This window comes from Corvus moneduloides, chromosome 1 (assembly GCF_009650955.1).
Source record: "Corvus moneduloides isolate bCorMon1 chromosome 1, bCorMon1.pri, whole genome shotgun sequence".
Lineage (NCBI taxonomy): Eukaryota > Metazoa > Chordata > Aves > Passeriformes > Corvidae > Corvus > Corvus moneduloides.
The window spans coordinates 64596198-64609280 of NC_045476.1; the positions used below are offsets into that span (position 1 = coordinate 64596198).

General features: G+C 39.1%; 1 protein-coding gene across 1 annotated transcript in view; it reads right to left on the reverse strand.

Annotated features, from left to right (window-relative positions):
* The window catches only part of MINDY3 (MINDY lysine 48 deubiquitinase 3), a 48474-nt gene extending 35730 nt beyond the window's left edge, over positions 1 to 12744 (reverse strand). Inside the window, exons 1-4 of the mRNA XM_032113247.1 lie at positions 12576 to 12744; positions 5789 to 5868; positions 3646 to 3703; positions 3038 to 3211 (exon numbers count right to left, since the gene is read on the reverse strand). Coding sequence (XP_031969138.1) covers positions 3038 to 3211; positions 3646 to 3703; positions 5789 to 5868; positions 12576 to 12672 — 409 coding nt within the window. The 5' untranslated portion in view covers positions 12673 to 12744. The remainder of the gene's footprint in view (positions 1 to 3037; positions 3212 to 3645; positions 3704 to 5788; positions 5869 to 12575) is intronic.
* Positions 12745 to 13083: the final 339 nt, after the last annotated feature.

Genomic DNA, 13083 nt, shown 5'->3' on the forward strand with positions numbered 1-13083 from the left:
TCTGTTTTTAAGCAAGTTCTTGCTGTTTTCTTTCAATAATGGGTAAACACCCTTTCAGGTTAGTGTTGCGTCCCGGACATAAAAAAATACAGCATTAGTGTCTTCCCAAGTTCAACACAGGCTTTATACCTTTCTTTTTTCTTTTCTTTACATTTTTGCTAGTAGAGCAATACACAAAACAGACAGATCTGCTTTTTGATAGATGCCACTTGATGCCGAATATTTAAACAATGCCTGATCACCTAGCTACTGAATGTGATTGCATACAATTCGGTTAAGATCTGAAGCCATTAGGGCTAATTCTACTGACTGATTCTTCCCACCAGAATTCCAGAAAAGGCATTTTATGCCCATTCCAATTGTATTTTGAAAGATGCACTTGATTTGCCCTATATGCAAATACAACTGATTCTCAGGCAACAGATTATTTTCATTTTCTACTTCAGAACTACAGCAGTAGCTGTCTTAAGAGTTTTAGTTTTTGTCATTTGAATAACTATAAGGAATTGCTTAGATTACCAAGACCAAAACTGGACTTAAAAGAATGTATTTTTAAGACATTTTTATAAAATAGGAAACAATGAATCTAAATTGCAGAAAATTCTGCAGAAACTGACCTTGTTTGAAGAACACATGTTTTTGTAAGCAGAAAGTTAGAGGGACTAACTCATATAAAGCAATCTTTGAACCTGGGAACTTGCACTACTAAGCCAACGCGTGGCCAACAAATGACTGCTATACACCACAAAAGCAGATGAAAAATGCTGTTGCATTCAGTAAGTGTGCTCGAATCCACCTTTTGTTCACACACCAGGATGATAGGCAGTTTCATTCTGTTACTAAAGAACAGAGTGAAATGCTAAGAGAATTACTATTTGAAATAAAGGGAAAGAAGTAGAAATTCTAAAGAGAAGTAGAGCTATACATAAACAATGCTAAATAAAAACAGTGCTTAGTGGAATGAAAAAGAACAAACAGCAAGAGAACATGAGATGTATGAGAAATACAATTGTATAGAAACTCTGTAAAATTATGCTCTATCATGCTGTGTCTAACCATATTTTATGGCTTTATTATAAACATATCACCATATTCAATTCCCAAATAGCCTGCCATATGGAACTGTATCTGCAATACTCCCTGCTCACCCAACTCATCTCTTAAGTTCTATCAACTATGACAATGCCAGTTTCTATTTTTATTGAGTACAGCAGCCAAGAAAGAAATAAATTTATCTCTTTGCACTAGCAGTTACACAACTCTGCATTACTACAATATCTTCTCCTCAACATCTCTGTCCCACCCCTAACCAGGTTAAGAAGATGGTCCACAGTTAAACAGCAGGACAGAGGAAGGGAAAAAAGCCCCAACCTAACTAACATATCTTAAGTTGGTAAGTGTATTGCAATATACATAGAAGGCAAAATACTGTACATATGAGAGATGCATTCAGCGTCTAGCAGGGAATGTAGAATAAAAACAATGAAAGAGATTAACATTGCCTATGGCACAAGCAGACTTTACATGGTAATATATCCTGGTCTTCCTTGAGCACATTCTGTGTTATTAAGAACAAGGCAGGCAGAACTTGAAGACTTAGACAGAAACATGAAAAATGTAGTTATGTAATAGAATGGATTAGTTCCTAAGCGTCAGTGTTGAGAGTAATTATTAACTGAGTGTGTGTTTAAAAAGACTGTTGAACATTTTCTATGGTTAAAAGCCCTTTGGAACTTTGGAAGGCAATACATTAAAAAACAGGACAGTAAGATCCTGTAGATAACTAGTCTTTGCTTCACTTTCTCTTCAAAGCAAACTTCGTATCATTAGCAAGAGCTTCAGAGACAACTAAAAAATGCACAGAAACTAGGACTTTCAGAGTTACAACTGCCTTATTTTGCAAAGGAAGATTTTTTTTTTTACAGCGAAGTTGCAGATACAACTTTCTGTATAATACTTTTCCTTACTTAAAAAAATGCTCACATTGGAACTCTTATGCACTGGCCTTCTGTTTTCCAATTAAATAACATTTTAATTATTGTTTGAGCCTTCTAAAGCACAGGGAGCACTCGTTGGAAGCACATGAAGATGACTTCTAACAATGAGCTCCAGCACCACAAATTTCTGTAACTAGCTGTGCACATAAAAAAAATCTATTAATACAATTTTTACTTTGCAGTTATGCCACAAACTGATGAATAACATACTCCTTGCATCAAAAGATGGCACCTCTATAAGCAACATGTTCTCATGGGAGGAGTTTTTCATGCTTAAGGGACCCATTGCGAAAAAAAAACTGTAAGAAAAAGCAGCTTATCTTTTAACATATCAGATCTCTCCTGTTAAAAGATTAATAAATACAACTCTCTGATCGTATGTGCACAGATAAGCTTTCCATGTCACTGGCTCTGCAGTAGTTAGATATGACTGGATGCCTCATCTTAGTGCAACAGATGATGTTCCCCGTACCCTTGATGTCAGTAACTAATGAAGGAATCAAGCCGTTTGCAAAAAGCAGGTAACTGAAAAATTCTAATCTACAAAAAAAATTATTATAATTTACTAGAAGGTGATTTAAACTGTTTGGTACTGCACAGACAAATGGAAAAAGGCTATTTCTCCATAACAGGGGATCCAGAATATTTTAGAACAAATAAAGCATTGAAGAATTTCCTACAAAAACTCTTCTAAAGCAACAAGTGACAAGTTAAAGCATTCTTTCAGTGTTAAGAAGCATGTAGATGTTTCAAAATTAAAGATATATCAGGTCCCAATAAATTACAAAATAAAACTGAAGATTATGGAAAATGCTGAAATTCTAAAGAAACATGTATGTTAGAACTCCAGTGATAGACAGCCCATTGCTTTCAACAAACAGGATCAATGCCTCAGATTTGTGTGCTGTAATTAGTCTTTTACTAGTGGAATCACTAATGCAAAAACTCCACCTGTGAATAAATAAAAAAGCAGTGGGCCCTCAAAAACTATGCAATACTTCACTAAATGATGGGCAATTTAGCATAGAAATGCATCTTACAAGGTTGTTCCTCTCGACGACTAGATTCTGCAGGACTTTCAGAAATACTAGCAGTTTCTTCAGTTGTTTTTCCTCTTATCCATGTTGCCAGACAGTATGACTCAGAATTATCAGAGCAAGCCATTTCCAAAATATCACATAATGTATGACAGAGAAGGTTCTTCTGCTCCTCTTCTGAAAGATCAGAAACCCACATGAGTTTGATTGCTGAGAACCACTGTCATACATAAGCTACTAGTATCTTTTGTATACATTAACACTATCTAAATAATTATTATTTTTATCTCATTAATACAATGTTAATTGCTCTTTGACTACACTGGACCCAAGATTATAAAGCTATCTTTCCAAAAATATGGTTTTATAGGATTTCTAACCCATTCCCTTTCTTAATAATGGATTTCAATTAAATATTTATAGAACACAGAAGCATTAAGGACAAGCACAGAACTCACAGATCGGAGTTCTGAAGCATGTAGTAGACATAAGGTACGGAAGCATGCAAACAAAAAGAAACTGTGAAGTATTTTAAATTCTTTGAACTAAGATATGCTTTACAAAAAAATAAAATGGAAAAATAATGAGGGGAAAAAAAGAGGTCACAGTACCTGGACAGTCTCTCCAAGTAGACTTTTCACTGGTAAAAAGCCTCTTCAAAAGGAACGCCTTTGGTATCAAAGAATAAAATATTATTAAAATACAAGACACCACCAACTTTTACATCATGTCACAAGCTCTACACCAAAGCATTTTTGCATGTTATTAGAAGAGTTTCAAGCTGCTTATCATTCAGTACAAGAGTCTGAGCCTGCCCTGCTTACTGACTTTTCCCCATCAAACTAGCCACAAAGGCGGCCTCATAACTACATTCAACACTAATGATTTGAACCTCAAGTACGCTTCAAATACACATAATGCAGACCTCCAGACTCACGGGACTGCAATAATGGAGGCACAAATATTTTTCAGTATAACTGATCAGTAGTACAAGACATCTCTAGTCACTAAGACAAATCCCTTTAGTGGTTAACAAGCCCAACTCTTTTAATCATTGCAAATAATAACCTGCAGATCAGGTTAAAGAAATCCTATGCATCTCTGTATCCCTGCTTTGTTTTATCATCAATGCTAATGATGCAATTAAAAAAAAATGCTCCAAGTTACAGAGAGGGAACAATGAAAGAAGAAACTTTGTGAAACAGTCTTGGGTTTTCTAATTACTCTATAAGATGCCATTTCAGGTATTTGAAGCACCTTAAAAACAGCTGGTTCAACTTTCACTGCTTTCCTGACATGCTCACCCTGTTCTCCCATTACAGATTTTTTGCACACCCTTCTAGTAATTCACAGCAGCAGCAGGCACTGCAAGATCTGTTTGATCCCCTCCTCCTTTCCTAGCTGGAACCCAACTCACTTTTAAATATGCTTTAATTACTTAATTTCAATGAAGTTTACCTATGTATCATCTAAAAAAACCATTTGTCTACAAGAACATTTTATACATTAAAGACGCGGCATTGCCTTTAAAGAGCTGGCTGGTCCTATTCTTTACTCTCTCCAATCCCCCAAATAAAAGATTTGTAGTTCTAACATCAAAGACCAGACACTCTGCATCTGGTTTTAAGACTAGAGAACTAGAGAGGGCCATGCTATGGAGTGCAATTCATAATAAAATAGCTTTTTATTGATTGTTTGCCACTTAAACAAATGGCGCTTCTTCCTGTGGTACAAGTCTTTTGGTGGGACCAGCATTTAGAATGGCAGAGGTTTTATGACATTGTACACACCAGAGATGAAAACAATTCCACAGCATCAGTTGTCTGACCCAGTTACCTTCCAGTTCATGACCAGATTCACTCTCTGTATGACTTAAGTATGTCCCAGATCAGTGCACAAGGCCTCCAATCAGATTGAGACATACCTACAGAATTTGATCTGTGTTTAGGAAGAGTCAACAGCAGGTTACCAGAAAAAGTAATCTCGTCCATGACTCAAAGCCTGCCTATCTCTACAAGGTGCTCCTACAAGAATGAAGAGCAGTTGCAGTTAAACAAACTGCTCCAGCAGAACAGATCCAGCCTACAGGTCCTACATCACCCAGCAGTCAGAGCTGCCCTGAAAAAGCATTGCAAAGAGCATGCACAGCCTGCGAAGGTACAATCGAGTAAGAGAACAAAAAAATCACAACCACAGTTGGTTGAGCGTATCTGCAGCACAAATAAAATCCTAAGCACGTTATCAGGGATAAAATATATTCACCTGACATATTTTAATTTTCTGCTAATTAGAACTTTAAAAGTATAACGTTTCCCTTTCAGTACATGGCAAACCTTGTTAGATTTGAAAATCAACTACTTCAAATATTTCTAATACAGAGTTACAAAAAAAAGGCAGACATTGTGACACAGGTATTGCCTTAAGAGCAGGGAATTCAAGAGATGTGAAAGGATTAGCATTAAATTTCTATCTGATCTTTTCTTCCTCCCTTCTATAATGCATTCTTGATTTTGAAGTTACTTCTACTTGGATCAGCCTGCTGCATTTCCTCAAACAAATGTCCTTCTGCAAAATTATAGTTCAAAATCAGCCCATGCCCATCTCTGCATTTTTACAGAGATTTTGCCTCCTCCACACTTTAATTATGATACAACTGATCTGCAATTTTGTTCGTATTTGTTTTAGCTCCAAATACATAAAGAACAAATTTTGGCTCACTAATTTTAAACCATTCCTATAATAAATGCATCGTACCTGCACGGGTGCTATCACTGCACAAGGGCCACCTTCAAATTGTTCTAATGCAGTTGATTCAGAGTCGCTAAAAACAAATCCTGTCAAATGAAAAAGAATTTTATTCAGTGAAATATGTAAACAAGCACATGTTTAGGTATACTCCTTCCCTAAGAGAAATGACATCTGACTTATTCACCTTTAAAAATCAGGTTTTGGTTTCCTTGATAATGCAACTGCGTATGGTTAAACTGTCTGAAGAAGTTATGAGTACAGATGAAAGGACAGAATTATTTATATCTGCAATTAAATCATGACCACAAAGGTCCAGCAGCAAGGGTTTTAAACAAAAGAATTTCTACTTAAACCATGTTTTTATTTTATTATAGTTTCTTATCAATAAATTAAAATTTGTGTTACTATTTTGTCTCACATATGTAAAAAAATACATCTTGGAACCTTCACTGAACATGTATAATACACTTCCATTCCTGATGAAGGGCATGGTATGCCTCCCACTGAGCTCAATTTTGATCTACCAGTACATCCTATTAAGACTGAAATATGCTGACTAGCTTTACTATTCACTTGTAACCACTGAATCGAGCCTCTTAATGGTGTTCTTTCACAGAAGATACACTGCGTTTACTGAGATGCAACATCACCTATTTTCCCCCTCCAGCTTTAATGTATTTGTATTTCAGAATTATCTTACAGTCACATAAAAAAGCAAATACTGGAGCAATTACCTCAAAATTGTTTCATTACCACCTTGCCCTTAAACTTGTCTTTAAGATAAGGTGATTCATAGCTTTCATTTCTCATGGATAAATGCACATGCAATTACCTTGATGAAGATGATACATGGCAACTCACAGCGAGTGACGCTGTACATTATCCTTTAAAGGGATGGTAAGACTGTGCCAAAGTCATTCTAGTTCACTGTAATCTAGAAACCATGCAACTGTAGTCAACAACTAACCAGCAAACACAAGCAAGTGGGGGCAGGCAGAAAGGGGGATACACATGCATCTTGTCACAGACTGACTGTCAGTCTCAGCACAAAGAAAGTTCAAAGCTACTTTCCCACAACTTCTCCTTTTCCCAATTCTATATGATTACATGCTGCCATTTCAAAAGCATCTCTAAGCCCTGGATGTGAGTTTGAAGTGAGGAAATGCATCCCCCCACAATACAGCATGGCAAGTAAGTCATCCCAAGCAGCAAGAGATAAGACTACTGCATGTTTTGTAGGCCATATTTCATCACAGAATGGTAGCTGTCCCCCAATAATGTGAATTTTTTGTTTTAAAAAGGATCAGCGTAGCCATGGGATTTCCGCTGGATCTGACTGAAGGCTCCAAGTTCCTTTTTAAGCACATGGAAAATGGCCTTACAAAGATATATTTTATATCCAAAACCTTGGTGCCTATGTCAAGCCTACATACTTAGATCTGGCATCACCTGATGTCACAATGAAGCTCCATTAATTCATACTTTAACCAAAATTTGCAGTAATGTCATTTCACTTCCTTGTTAACATGCTCTACTAAGAAATATCCTCAGTCCCTTAAACTTTCTGAATTGGTTTGTGCAGGCTTAGAATATTAAAAGATAAGTCCTCCTCTGCTTGTAAGTGTTACTGCATGCTATCTAAGCATACTGCAACTAGAAAGCTTTTTTAGTTGTTTTAATGATTTGTTTCTGCAGAAAAACAACATACTTGGGTGTGGTACCACTAAACCACACTTCAGAAATCTCGAATTTGCTTCACATTCTTCAGGCTTCTTACAGAAGGCATGAACTGTCTCAGCTTAACCCTGCCCTGTTTTTCAAAATTGCTTCCTAAAAACAAAGAACATCAAGTGATCCACCAGAATGAATACAAATTTGAGACAGACAATGTAAACTCAGTATCACAGAGAATTTCACAGAATACAACTACAGGCAAAACACATATATAATACCTGAGGAAACACTTGCTATTACTTAAATGCTACTTAATGCTTAATAAATATTAAGATTCTAAAAGCGGTCAAGCAAAAAAAAAGGGCTTCAGGCAGTATGGGTTTGCTCTCTTTTTTAAAAGTTCTACAGAACTGTTAAGTCAGCTCAGGTAAAATTTCAGAAATCAGCATTCTGAACTCCAGCTGGGTTCAAGTCTACCTCAGACTGCAACCACACCAACTTACCTTTTTAATCCTTCACAACAGTCACATTTTGGGCAATCCAAACACTCATCAAACCCACACTCTTCCTTATGATTTGTAAGAATGGCCTGGCCACCCTTTAAGCAACCAAGATGAACATCTCTTATCCAGAGTAACTTCTACTTACTCTCTTAACCATTCATACCTATTATACAGCTCTTTTCACTCAAGATAAAATTTCGAGGAAAAAAAAATAGTAATGCAGACAAAATAATATTTTTAGAATTAATCTGTGTGCCTTTTATCCATGAGTATAATTAGCATCATTTCCCCGCAAGAAACATAAAATAGTGTCATTACCATACATCTTCCGTGTCATTTATAACCCTATTAAACACTCCATTGACCCAATTTTTTCAACATCACTGCTGCTCTGCTGCTTTAACCTTTTGGGACAGTGTGGCATGGAGATGGAATGGATCTAGATTCCTGTTGGTAGTCAGTCAGTGCATCGCCCAATATTTTGAGTAATGACATTCAGAAATCTGTCTTTATATCCTTTGTACACTGTAATCACACAACACAAAGTTTTTTCTCCTTATTTCCCCATTTGGCATTTATGAAGGTCCATGTTTCTTTCTCACACCTAATTCTTAGCTCTTCTATGTACATTTTGCCCAAATTAGCATATGACTTTGTTACCCACTCTTGTCCTTCATCTAATATGCCACATCATGTTCCAAAGCACTACAAAACCCATTATTTCTTCTATTATGACTATTCCACCACTTTCCTGAATCTTTTTACTACTAGCCTGTTTCTAAAAATCTTTTTTTTTCCATCCAAGACACCATAAACATAACTGTCACTTCACAAAGTGTGAATGCTGTGTCTCTTCAGTATTTTCACTCTGTACAAGAACCAATTTTAACTGAAGAGACAAGGGAATTAGCAAAGAGCATGCAACTCTAACCAGATTAGAAAAACCCTTGCTGATCCAATCTAGCTACAAAGATGCTGTGCTATTCACTTTGTCCTAAAATCACAGAATATGCTGAGTTGGAAGGGACCCACAAGGATCGAGTCCAGTTCCTGTTCCTGCACAGGATACCCCAAGAATCATAGCATGTGCTTGAGGGCATTGTCACAATGCTCATTGAACGGTCAGGCTTGGTGCTGTGACTTCCCTGGGAAGCCTGTTCCAGTGCTAAACCACCCTCTGGTTTTTCAAACCATTTCCTGATACCCAGCCTAAACCTCCCCTGACAGCTTCATGCCATTTTCTCGAGGCCTGTCACTGGTCACAAGAGTGAAGAGATCAGTACCTGCCCTCTATTTCCCCTCGTGAGGATGTTGAAGACCACAGTGAGGTCTCCCCTCAGTCTCCTCTTCTCCAGGCTGAACAGACCAAGTGACCTCAACCACCTCTCACCATGGAAGTACATTCCATTTTCTTTTCTGGGATACAAGAACTGCCTGACACACTAGAATAAAACATTATTGCCCAAGCATGACCCAAACACATCTTAATGTTTCCGCCTTTCTCTAGCGCTGGGAATAGAATGATACACATTTTGCTTGTGGCTCTGGGTTTTCCAAGCAGATCTTTACAGTAAAATGAAACTTCCAAAATTTTCTGTGGGGAGAAAAACCCCCAACAAACAAACAACATTCTTCTGCCCACATAAAGGAAGAAGCATTTACTACAGCAATACCACAACAAAACATCACTGAATAGGTTGTGGATAAAGAGACCGTAAGCCCTGCAAAGGTATGAGGTATGTGTACAAACTACCTGGCTGGCTACCACTACATTGGGCAACTGGTAGCTTGAAGAGAATCCAGCTAAAATGGACCTTTTTACATTGTATGTTATCCATATACACATAAACTGTACTTCCCACTATGCCTTTGCAGTTAAATGCTTGTTTGAGAAGATCATTCCGTATCTTTCTTTCCAAAGACCAGTGAGAACACAACTTATGTAACTTTGAAAGGTGCGCAAATCTGCCAGACATTTACACTGGATAGACACGATGCTTCATGCTTTGGGAGTGATCTGAAGAGCAGTTTTATGCATGAAATTTGTCCCTTGGATCAATGGAGACATTTACTCCTAACACAGGTATGTTCCTTTAGGCTTCTGTCGTCTTCTCAGCTCCTTCCCAAGTCCTCCTATCTATGCCAGGAAATACCGAAGAGCAGACTAAAGCTTTGCACTACATTCCTGTGCTTTGAGGATTCTGGTAAATGGAATCCACAGGGCTCAAACTGCAAATTCTGCTCCAATCATAAAGAAAAAAATTCTGTGAAGAACTCCACATGAAAACCCTCACAACAACTTTGCAGCCACGCTTTTGTGGCTCCTTTGTTAAGTCAGGAATAAAACCAATATATTTAAAGTTGCCAATGCAGCAAACTGAGGGAATTACTGTCACTAACTTCCAACAGCATATCCACATGAGCTGGGTCAGTTCTCTGAACTGCTCACAGATCAGCCCATCTTCAAACGAGTACGATGGTCAACAAGTTTGGTGCATAACAGGATTTCTGGAATGCTGCTATCTTTACTGAGAACCTGACAGGTATGAGTCTTACATTCCTGAACACCCTCCCTACTGCCTACTTTTCTTTCCAAATGAAAATCATAGTTCTCAACTTCCAAAGGGTTTGATTTGAGAAAGGATCAGATGATGTTCAGCAAGTATCTGAAAAAAATGCCAGTGTTGGCATTACAATCAAAAGAAATAAACACACAAAAAAATCCAACACCAAACTAGTTGTTTGGTGCTTTCTGCGCATTTTATTGGAACAGGATCTATCTTTTAAACTTTCAAGTCTCTGGAAATAATAAAGCTTGATATATTTGGGGGTTTTTTGGTTTTTGTTTTTTTTCTTCTTTTAAATCTTGATGAGTCAGTGTTGAGAGGCGTCCTTTGCAGCAAGTAAATGCTGCAGAACTTTTTCAACAAAATAGAAACTGAAAGCTGGGTGAAAGTATTATGCAGGTACACAAGGTAAGTGACTGGAACTGACTTTTGATTCTCAGTACAAGACCTTCAAACAGACTAACTTAATGTCATGGGGTTTTGCTACACAAAATTGATTATACTGAGGAGGATATAGAGAAGGGAACAGATGCACTACACATTGTAGCACAGGGCTTTACTAAAGAGAGATTGGAAATAGCAGCTCCACTACAGAAGCCACCAAGAACTCCAAAGACCTTTTCCATTAATCCTTCAGTCGATCAGAAGTACAGTGCATTATAGCACACATTTCAATAAATTTTCAAACTGCTAAAATTTCTCATACAAATTATCTTTAAAACTTCAATTGTGGCAATCCAACATTACCAGTTAAAGAAATAATTAAGCTTTTTAACACCAATTCTTCTTTTCTGACTTTGCACACACCTTGTACTGAAACAGCAACATTACCAAAATGTAAAGTGATATTTCAGAAAGTAATTATATTTCAATAATCAATTTTTTTAGGAAAAGCAAGCAACAGCTTTACTGTGCCTGCTTAAACTTGAGATCTTGAAAGGAATTTGGCTTTTTTCCCTAAATATTTATTATTGAATCATCTGAAGACAGATAAACCTAGGGAAAAAGATACAAGTCTGGTAATGCACTGTGTCCAGTAATGGGGAGCAGCTATGCAGCTCCCATATCTACTGAAACTATGTAGATGACAACACCCTTGTTAAAAAAAAAAAAAAAAAGGCAAAGAACAGAAAACACTAAGAAACTTCTGTTTCAAGCAACTTTACCCTGAGACCTGGATGCTTTTTTTTTTTAAACTATAAATTCCACTATCACTTATGAATTTTCTCCAGGAATCAGTAGTTTTATCATGAACATCATAATCATTATTAGAATCCTTCAAAGCCCACGAAAGTTATAGAGAAGGCTAGTACTCCCCTTTTTCAGCAAGGAAAGGTACACAGACTGATTCCTTGCATATAATTTTATAGGTAAGCCTTGCAATTGTACTTTTAAGGACCACCAGCAAGTCTCCATCAAGAAGAAACCATGCATAAGCTACATAACTTAAATACAGAAAAAACACGTTACAAATACCGCAGGTTCCAGCGCTACTGCTGCTTTATCTCTTGACATATCCTAATACTGGCATGCACCTGCTCCCATGGCCAAATAACCAGTTTAAAAAAACGAATGTGGGCTTCTATCCCAAGCCTGTCCCCGCTTTTGCTAAGTCTATTTGTGACTCACATATTCTTCGCAAAAAAACAGAAACAAAGCACAACTTATGTTCGTTTCCACAAGCTATGTAAAATCACGACATGAGACGCTACTGATACATTTAATAAATTCAGACCCTTTTTTACACAATTTTAGGTTCCTGCGGAGATTTGTGGCTAAAGACGACCATGCTGCAATAAACCAAAATAATTATTTAGCAAGGGAAGCTGCCGCATCATTTTCCCGCGTGGGCCAGCGCCGAGGTGCCGCAGACACAGGAGCAGGAGCAGTGCCCAGGGCACGGCGCCCCTCGGGCACACGGCCCCACAGCGCAGGGGGCGGCGGGGGAGCTGCGGGTGCGACCCGGCGGGAGGGCCGGGAGAGCGGGCGGGCAGCGGGGCGGGAAGGGCCGGGCGGGGCGCGGGGCCGGGGCACGGCGCACGCAGGTACCTTGCGCCCAGCGGCAGAATATGGTGTCGGCCAGCCCGCGGGGCCCGGCCTTCTTGCCCCACACCAGGTGGACGAGCTCCTGGCCCGCCTCGGACATGGCGGGGCGGCGGCGGCGGCCCCGGGCCGGGCGGGCGCGGCGGCTCCGGCGGCTCCGGCGGCCCCTGCGCAGGGCAGGGAGGGGCGGGGCCGCGCGAGCGGGGCGGAGCCGGGCCGGGCGGAGCGGCCCTTTCCGCTTCCCCAGCAGGCTCTGGGGCTGCCGCGGGGCGGGGGCGGGCGGGCAGTGGGGCGTGTGGGCGTAGGCATTGCTCTGACAAATCCGGAATGGGGGTGTTCTCTTGGGGAAAAGGCTTTCGACCTGAAAGTTCCCCAGATCAAACTGTTGTGTGTTCGCGCTTGGAATTCTTTCTGTGGTGAGCAGCCGAAATGGAGCTGCGGTGTTGTGCCCGCTCACTTAAACAGAATCACAGAATCGGTAGGGTTGGCAGGGAGCGCTGGAGATTGAATTATG